The following is a 10,534-nucleotide window of genomic DNA, read 5'->3' on the forward strand; positions in this document are numbered from 1 at the left end:
TATGTTTGGATTATATTCTTACATGTACAGGTTATTTTCTGGTTGTGTTCACGTTGTGCTTTGACTATTTTCTGGTTAATAATAATAATCTGGTTATTTAGAGGTTTTGTAATGAGTTTAGGGTTTTTTCTGAATTCGACGCCTAATCATTTATCTCTTCTCTCAATCACAGATGATTCTCTGACCTCCAAGACCAGTTTATTCTTCATCATCTCCAATGAGGGAAACCAAAACCTGCATGTGTCCCAGGCCAACCTGTGGCTCTACTTCAAACTCCTGCCCAGCGCTTTAGAGAAGGGCTCCCGGAGGAAAGTCACCGTCAAAGTGTACTCGCAGGAGCCCGGCGTCAGCAGCAAGTGGAATTTGGTGGAGAAACGTGTGGATCTTAAACGCAGCGGCTGGCATACGTTCCCACTGACAGACGCCGTACAGATGGTTTTCTCAAAAGGAGACCGACGACAAAATCTGGACGTTCGATGTGAAGGTTGCGACAAGATGGGAGTCGCTCCAATATTAGTGAACAGCGCCGACGAATCCCATCGACCTTTCCTTGTGGTTCAAGCGCGGGTGGCGGACAACAAACATCGAATTCGCAAACGAGGCCTGGAGTGCGACGGATCCAACAGCTTGTGCTGCCGACAGCAGTTTTACATCGATTTTCGCCTCATTGGCTGGAACGACTGGATCATCGCGCCGTCGGGGTATTTCGGGAATTATTGCGAAGGGAATTGTCCGGCGTATATGGCTGGAGTTCCCGGATCGGCTTCATCTTTTCACACAGCTGTTGTAAATCAATACCGGATGCGAGGAATGAGTCCGGGATCCATGAACTCCTGCTGCATCCCTACTAAACTCAGCACCATGTCTATGCTGTATTTCGATGATGAATATAATATTGTGAAGCGCGACGTGCCGAATATGATCGTGGAGGAGTGCGGATGCGCTTGAGGAAACATGGAATATTCCGAAAGCTACTAAAATAATATCATAATGCACTGTAAAAAGCTATTACTTAACTTATGAATAAGAGAGTAAACTCGTTAGTGTTATAATTAAGTAAACAAACTATGTGCATACTTAAAAGTTAAGTCAATGGGTTGTAAAATCAACAAATGTGTCAAATCAACTAGTTGGCTTTAAGGGAATGGGTTTACTCACTTTATTTAATTAAGTAACTAATTGCTTTTTACAGTGTAGGTGTAAAAATTCAGCTTTTTTTAATCACCTTAACTCTCGCCCCAACTTTTTGAGGATACACTGTAAAAAGCAATTAGTTGACTTTACTTAAAAGACAGTAAACTTGCTGGCTTACAGTTAATAAGTGAACAAACTAAGTGCATCGTTATACTGTCAATGGGTTTACTCAGACAAACAGTACGTTTACATGGACACCAATTATCCTATTTTAATACGATTAAGACAATACTCTGATTAGGAGAAACAGATTTTGGTTGACCTTAATCCGACTACAGTCATAATGGGACTAAACAGAAATGAATTAAGACGTGTGGAGTATGCGCATTCTAGTGGTGTGCAGTATAGACATGTAAACACCACAATCAGACTGTAGGACACACGGCTGTTTGACACTATTCTCTGCACCTACTGCGTCAGTAAAGGACCACAGACACCCGCATCACACTTCTTTCCATTCGGCGGTATGTATCAAATTTGATTCAAACACCAGCTCTTACTTCATACTTGCTTCCAACACCTCAGAGTTTGTCACGGAGGCATGATTAAAATGTTGCTCAATGAAAGTGAAACTCAGGAGGAAATGTGGTTAATGTGGTGACACAATGACGTTAATTAATCTATATGCTATAACATGTTATACAGCATCGAAAAGCAACTCATGTAAACACCTTAATCATATTATCGTCGTATTAAGGCAAATAATTTGATTACTGATGTCCATGTAAACATATTCAGTGACAGTTTATATATATATAGCACAATTAAAAACAACCCAATGCGCTTGACAAAAACTAAAAACCACAAGAGTAAGTCATAGACAAAATCACAATACAAAGAGTAAAACTTTTACCTGCTTGAAAGCCAGTCAAATATGAAAACAAACCCAGTTCATGTGTTAAAAGCTCTGCCAAACAGGAACGTTTTTAACTTCGATTTAGAAATGAACGGAGATGGTGCCAATCTAATGGTATTAGCAAGTAAAATCAACTTGTTGCTTTTAAGGCAATGGGTTTACTCACTTTTTTAAAGTAAAGTAACAGTGTAAAGTAAAGTTTTACAGTGTAGTAATATTTATGACTTATAAGATGCGGTCACTTAATATCAGTGCAGTCTCATTGGTGATTCGTAACTTTTTTATTTAGTGGCTAATTCATCTTCATTTGTATGATCGTATTTGTGTATATTAGTATGATTTGCTCATCCCCTAATGAGAGGTTAGAGGTGGGGTTTAGGGCCATGCCTGCTTTTAAAAAATCGTACGTATTCATGTAAATGAAATTGTATGAATTAGCTACTTTTCTGACAATACGTAAAATAGTCTCGTTTCCCTGTGAGATTGGGCTGTCCATAGCATTTAAGAATCTCTCTGTGGTCAGACTACAAAAATGACCGCATTTCCATTACAGATTTTTCTTAACAAGAACAAACTCATGCTGATGGGTTCAGAAATATGTCAATTTTAAATGAATTAATGTTGTTGAAGCCCTCTAGAAAATATTTTAAGTAATTTTGAGCATTTTTTCAGGATGCAGAAATGATTTTCCTGTTTAGTATTATTGTGAAGATTTCAGAATTTAAGATGACAATGACAAGTTTTTATTTTCTGCAAAAAAAAAAAAAAGCATCAGGATTATATCAGCGTTAAGCGCTTAAAGCAAGAAGAAACAATCAGTGAGGTCAGAAAATAAACATCTGACCCCATTGGGAGATATTTTATTCAAAATATCTTTACAAATTCACTTCATTTAGATTTTTTTCTTGCATTTTCTTGATTAGTATATATATATTTATTTATCGAAATATCTAAATACTTTCCCAGAGATGGGTTGCGGCTGGAAGGGCATCTACTGCGTAAAAACTTGCTGGATAAGTTGGCGGTTCATTGCGCTGTGGCGACCCCGGATTAATAAAGGGACTAAGCCGAAAGGAAAATGAATGAATGAATATCTAAATACTTGAGAAGCAGACATGCCTTGTTTCCTGAGGATGAAATGTTTTTATATATATATATATATAAATATACCAGACAGTTAAGAATAAAAACTCTCCATTTTAATTGTTTTTATTTTGAACATATTAATAAGTTTTTTGTAGTGAACTTTGCATTTTTATCTATTTAAAAAAAGCCATTTAAGTTAGTTAAAAAGCTAAAGTTACATTTAAATGTGGAAAAAGTGTATTAAAACAGTGTATTAACACTAAAAATAAGAAAAAAAATCTTTTGCTTTAAAATTAGGTTTATTTTCCTGATGCTTTACCGTTAAACATTACCTCACTTAATTTTGGTCTAATTAAAAATTATGCATCTTAATTTTACACTGTTAAAAGATCTGTACTGGAATAGGTCAGAAAATTAGTTATGAAATGACTGTATTTTGCCAGTGACCGCATCTTCATCCATTCACACACACACACCCACACACCTCAACTTCTCCACACATCTTTGTACATATATTTATGTTCTTTAGTTATCATTAAGGGTTCTTAGTTCTGTTTCCCAGGTTTGTACAACACCGTCATCTTTCATGTTACATGACGGGAATGTCTTTTATCCACTTTTAGTTTGGATCTTCTCTTGGAATAATAGAACAAACTGAACGCAATCGACATTCACATCCAGAACTGAATCAAAAAGCACTGACCATCTTCTAAAAAAAAACAACGTCAGCACTTCCCGAAACACTGCAAAAAATGAGGGTCTGCCTCAGTGTCTTTGGTCGTTTTTCCATTGCAACATTTACTTGATGCAAAATGACAGACATTAAAGGAATAGTTCACTCAGAAATGTAAACATACTCGCTGTTTACTCACCTTCAAGTGGTTTCTTTATTCTGTTAATCACAAAAGGAGATATTTTGAAGAATGTTGGAAACTGGTAACCATTGACTTGCATAGTAGGAAAAATAAATACACTGCTCTTCTTACTTTTTGTCTTGTTTATAGACTAACAATTCTTAAATCAATCTAGACGAGTAAAAAACTCAAACGTTTTGTTTTCAAAACTAATAAGAAATAATTAAGTGACTTGGTGACACGGTGGCTCAGTGGTTAACACTGTGTCCTCACAGCAAGAAGGTCACTGGCTCGAGTCTCGGCTGCGCCAGTTGGCATTTCTATGTGGAGTTTGCATGTTTTCCCTGTGTTGGCGTGGATTTACTTGGGGTGCTCCGGTTTCCCCCACAGTCCAAACACATGTGCTATAGGGGAATACAATTAGTGTATGAGTGTGTGTGTGTGAGAATGAGTGTGTATGGGTGTTTCCCAACACTGGGTTGCAGCTGGAAGGGCATCCGCAGTGTAAAACATATGCTGGAATAGTTGTCGGTTCATTCCGCTGTGGCAACCCCTGATTAATAAAGGGACTAAGCTGAAGGAAAATGAATGAATGAATGAAGGAATTATTTTTTTTTTAAAACAAAAAAATCTGCCAGTGGGGTAAATAAAATAATATTGTTTTTAGTTTGAGATAAGATAAATTTACTTAACCCATTGGCAGATTATTTAGTCTGTTTTAGGGAAAACTTTAATGATTTATAAATGTATTATTTCTGAAAACAAAAAAAAGAAATATATATATATGGCATCATGGTGGGTCGCAGTGGGTTTCCCCCACAAGTCCAAAGACATGTGGTACAGGTGAATTGGGTAAGCTAAATTTTCCGTAGTGTATGTGTGTGAATGAGTGTGTATGGATGTTTCCCAATGATGGGTTGCAGCTGGAAAGGCATCCGCTGTGTAAAACTGCTGGATAAGTTGGTGGTTCATTCTGCTGTGACGACCCCAGATTAATAAAGGGACTAAGCTGAAAAGAACATGAATGAATATATGTCAACAAAATGCTTTTTTATTTTAAAAAAGGTTTGATTTTTCGACTAGAAACAAGCCAAAAAATCTAATTAAGAAAAGCATTTCTTTATTTTTTACTGCAGTGCGCAGTGTAATCTCCAGCATTTTTCCAAATATCTTCTTTTCTGTTCAACGGATTAAAAAAAACTCAGATCAGTTTGGAGTAAATGCTAGAATACATATGTTTCGTTTTGGGGTGTACTGTCCCTTTAAAAAGTCCTCATTTTAATTAGTTTGATTAAAACAAGACCAAAATCCATCAATGAGGTCAAATGTTTTTAAAACATAATTTAAGGGGAAAACATTGTTTATTTGACACATAAGGATGATTTTTTGTCAGATTTTTTGTACAAACTCGATCCGTTTCCATGCAGTTTTCTCCTAAATAATTTTGCTTCTCAAGTAATCTAAAAATCCTCAATACACTGTAAAGTTTTTGTCTTGTTTCTAGTCCAAATATCTCAAAATTATTAAATCAAGAAGCATTTTATAGAAAAGCAAAAAATATTGTGTTGTTTTATGAAATAATATGCCAAATTAAAGTGAACTTCTCCCTTAAAACAAGCTAAATAATCTGCCAACAGGGTAAGCAAAATAATCTAGATTTCCCTTTTTGACCCAATATTATTTTGCTTGCCTCATTGGCAGATTATTTAGCTTGTTTTAAGGAAGAACTCACTTTAATTTGACTCATAAATTCTGAAAACAACACAATATTTTTTGCTTGTTTAGAAAATGCTTCTTGATTTAAGAATTTGGAGATATTTGGACTAGAAACAAGACAGAAACTCTAAATAAGAAAAGCATTATATTGCAGTGTATTTGCAATGCAAAACGACACAAAAGCACAAAGTCCGAATCGTTTTTTTGCAGTGCACTGAGTGACAACCAATCCATCCGAGAGCATCTTCAACTTCATCTGCAGAGAACAAAACGTTCGGCTTTCTCGACAGCCCTTCATCAATCATGCATATGTGTCTTTTTTCTGTCTCGAGAGCCTGATTATTCATGCAACAAGCCGAAGACACGTGTGCAGCTACCAGTGCCCTTGAAAAACACACGAGCGAACCAGCGATCTCATGAGTTGCCATAATGTTCGCTTACGTCATGGTGCAGCATAGCACTTGCAAAAAAAAGAAAAGAAAAAAGAAAAAAATATCCTAAATGCACAATATAAAGCACTTGCAGACTTTAAATGCCTTCGAGTGGCGCACCTCGTTCACGATTCTTCTGAAATAAGTGCCGCACAAGCTATGCAATGTATAGTAGTGACCTACACCGGATGACCCACACTATAGTGTCAAAAATATACGGAAATTAGCAGGGGTTTTTTGTACTTTGTTATTTTCTCCTTTTATTTCTGCATTTGAATTGCATTATGGGAGCTTGATCTATCTTCCAACAACTTGAAAAGATCGACTTTTGACGTGTTATATTATAAAAGTGCTATATTGTCTGGGTTGGTGTTATATATTACGCTACAGAAATCTTGTAATAAACTGCAGCACATTTTCTGTTCATTTACACACTTATTTCTCTTTCTCATGTTAATTCAAACGAGTTCAGACTGCAGGATTGTAGTAGTGGCGTTACAGATGTTTTCACACTGCATGACTATCTGGGGTTGCATTCTGTCGCTGCTGTGTTTACAATGCAAGATATACCGGCGACAGGAGGTTTCACACTGATTGACTTTACAATAGAATCGCTGACAACTCTGTCTTGGTCCACTAACTACGTCTCACATCCAAATGCATGGGGGAATGACATGGAAACAACGCAAGGTCACGTATTACAGTGCTCAGCATATATAAGTACACCCCTCATTAATCTCTCTTTTTAAATTCACATTTCTAATAGGAAGCTATACAATACTATATTAGTGCATATACATTAGATTAGTCAGTACTGAAGCCAAATCTGGAGCTTATCTGACGAAACAACTTATGATTACGGTCCAAAAACTAGCACAGCCAAATGTATATGTTATAGAAAAATATCAAATACAAATTTTAAAAAGAGAAAAAATCAAAAGAAGCCAAAAAATTGAACATTTGTGTTGACATTTTGTACGTTGTAATATTTTTTGCAATATTTGGCTTGAATTTAATTGTATTATCTTTCAATTTCTAAATATGTTCAGTGACTAAAATATAATTTTAATAAATATATCTGTTTAATGAATCTGTTTTGTTTAAATGCACCAAAATACACTGCCTATATTCACTGAGAAAGTGAGAAACATTCATTTTCAAAGTGTGGTGTACTCAAATATGCTGAGCACTGCACATCTCTTGTTATTAACTACATAATTAACTACATACAAAATCTACTTATTTGGCTCACCCGGCTTTTGAAGAGAATAGATTCTCCTCCACCTTTTTCTTTTTCGAGCCGGTTGTAGTATTGCTCAGATGACACGTCAAACAGACACGGGTGCTCCTGACAAATTTACACTTCAAGAGTTCCGACTTAGATATGCTTGGCGTTTAAAGCAGGTTTGGCATGCTGTCCCGGGAGAGAACCCTGAGCTCCGATATATTTCAGCCCAGGGCTCCTGCCCGGTCGATAAGCATATCAGGAGATCCGAGATCAGGTAGGTCTCGAGAGCTCCCCCTTTAGAAAAGGAGGAGATGGGGTGGAAGGGGGGATTCTTCCAAACGAAGATAGAGCAGTAGGAAGAAAATGATCCATTTATAGTAAACTAGGATCACTCTGATTGGATTATTACTGATTACAGATGAGCGGCTAGTCGTGCTCAATCACATCACGTGCTCCTCTCCAAATTAGTTTATGAAACTTCACTAGTTTTTCCTTCATTTCTTGGGTTCAAATAGACCGAAAAGAAACCCTTTGACTTCTCCCTCAACCTCTCTCTGGTCTGCAGATACCCACACTAGTGGATGCTGCTCTCTGATTGGCTGTATATAATCGCCGATGTTATTTTCAATCAGAACACATTTCACTCGGCATGATTTTGAATCCAGCTCCAGATGTTCAGCATGCTAAATACCTGACGGGCGTCTGCGACTCACTGGTGATTCTCTCAGATGGTGTCTTTGATCGTTCACACTGTGTGATTGTTACTCATGTGAATGAGTACTGATTTGCCTGTGATCTCAGGCATTTGTCGGCGATTTCTCAAAACTTGTTGGCGAGTCAAAATCGGGGCTAAAATCGGCATTAAAATGTCAATATTTTATTGACTTTTCAACATCAGAAGTCGACAGAGCACAGATCAACATCCCATAATGCAATTCACAAGCGTAAATAAACAAGAAAGTGAATCACAAAATGCGAAAGCTGCTCATTAACAGATATTTTTTACAGTGTAGCTACTAGTTATGAACTGTTTTCAATACTTGAAATGTAAACTTTCGCTTCCTTCTCAGAGCGGACGGTCGTTACAGTGTTTGCACTGAAGTTGCATTATTAGTAAAGAAGATAAACCTGCCATTGAATTAAATAAAGAAGAAGAAGAAGAGAAGTTATTTTTATAGAAGCAGCTGAATTCTGTTCAAATGTATTATACCGAATTGTGGAACCAAAGAGGCCAAGACTTTAGAGGTGGCGAGGCCATCTGACTTTTTATTTTGATTTTATTTGTTGTAAAATATTTTTTTAAACGCGCAAGAGGCCTAAACGACGCATCAGGGTACAGTAGAGTGGATTCCAGCTTCTGTTTGCTTTTGTACAGTAGATAAAAGGACTATTTCATATTTTTCCATCGACTTTCATTGTTTGTTTTCCAGTTTTCTATTTAATACTTCTAGCGTCTATTGCGGAATCATTTAGACTCAAATACATGCCATCTCTGTACAGCTTATGTAAGATAAAAATGCTCTGAAATATTTTGTTCTTTGTAACTGTTATGAAATAAATTTCTTATTCTGCATTAATATCGACTGACTGATTTGTATCTGCAATCACATGTATGCGCTGCATTCGCCTGTGTTTTGTGTTTGTATTTTTAAAAATACAATATAATATATGGCTACACGGTGGCTCAGTGGTTAGCAATACACTGAAAAAATTATTTAATGGATGATTCATTGGATTTACTAAATTTTTTTACGTTAAGTGGTTGTAAACAATTTATTTGAGCTGAATTTAAACAAACAAATTAAGTTGAACATTATTAAATTTAATTTGTTTGTTTAATTTCATCACAAATAAATAGTTTACAACAGTTTTGCAACACTTTTTTCAGTGTATGGCCTCACAGCAAGAAGCTCGCTGGTTTGAATCCCTGCTGGGTCAGTTGGTGGACTGTGTGGAGTTTGCATGTTCTCCCCGTGTTGGTGTGGGTTTCCTCAGGGTGCTCCGGTTTCTCCCACAGTCCAGACACATGCGCTATAGGGGAATTGATGAACTAAATTAGCTGTAGTGTATGAGTGTGTGTGTGAATGTGAGAGTCTATGGGAGTTCTTCAGTACTGGGTTGCAGCTGGAAGGGCATATGCTGAAATAAAACATATGCTGGATTAGTTGATGGTTCATTCTTCTGTGGTGACCCCACTCTCATTCATTTTCCTTCGGCTTAGTCCCTTTATTAATCAGGGGTTGCCACAGCGTAATGAACCACCAACTTATCCAGCATATGTTTTACACTAAATAGGGGATAAGTTGGAGGAAAATAAATGAATGAATGAATGATGTGGAAGTTCAACATTATACACATTTATTTTCCTACAGGTCTGAGGTTTGACAATAGAATTTACAAATGAATCAGAATTATTGGCCCCCTGTGTACTGTATATCTTTTTTCCGCAATTTCTGTTTAACAGAGAGATTTTTCCAACACATTTCTAATCATAATAGTTTTAATAACTCATTTCTGATAACTGATTTCTTTTATCTTTATGATGACAGCACATACACTGAAAAAAGTGTTGCATGCAAAACTGTTGCAAACTATTTATTTGTGTTGAATTTAATCAAACTAATTAAATTGAGCAATGTTCAACTTAATTTGTTTGTTTAAATTCAGCCCAAATAAATTGTTTACAACCACTTAACGTAAAAATATTGAGTAAATCCAAGGAATCATCTTTGAATAATTTTTTTCAGTGTAATATTAGACTAGATATTCTTCAAGACACTAGTATTCAGCTTAAAGTAAAGGCTTAACTAGGGTAATTAGGGTAAAGTTAGGGTATTTAAGCAAGTCATTGTATTACAGTGGTTTGTTCTGGAGACAATCCAAAACTAATATTGCTTAAGGGGGCGAATATTATTGATCTTAAAATGGCTTTAAAAACTGCTTTTATTCTAGCCGAAATAAATCAAATGAGACTTTCTACAGAAGAAAAAATATTACAGGAAATACTGTGAAAATTTTAAACATCATGTGGGAAATTGGACAAGTCACTTTGACTTCAGTTGCATGTATTGTAAAATACAGGTTTGACATTATACAATATCTGCACTCTAATGTGGTCTAAAGAGGCGTTTATTTTCCTACAGGTCTGAGCTGAACTTCACAGTCCCGC

General features: G+C 36.2%; 1 protein-coding gene across 1 annotated transcript in view; it reads left to right on the top strand.

Annotated features, from left to right (window-relative positions):
* The window catches only part of LOC130237134 (inhibin beta B chain), a 31,559-nt gene extending 30,175 nt beyond the window's left edge, over positions 1 to 1,384 (top strand). Inside the window, exon 2 of the mRNA XM_056467961.1 lies at positions 173 to 1,384. Within this exon, the coding sequence (XP_056323936.1) occupies positions 173 to 948 (776 nt within the window). The 3' untranslated portion in view covers positions 949 to 1,384. The remainder of the gene's footprint in view (positions 1 to 172) is intronic.
* The last annotated feature ends 9,150 nt before the right edge of the window (positions 1,385 to 10,534 follow it).

This window comes from Danio aesculapii, chromosome 11, assembly GCF_903798145.1.
Source record: "Danio aesculapii chromosome 11, fDanAes4.1, whole genome shotgun sequence".
Taxonomy (NCBI): domain Eukaryota; kingdom Metazoa; phylum Chordata; class Actinopteri; order Cypriniformes; family Danionidae; genus Danio; species Danio aesculapii.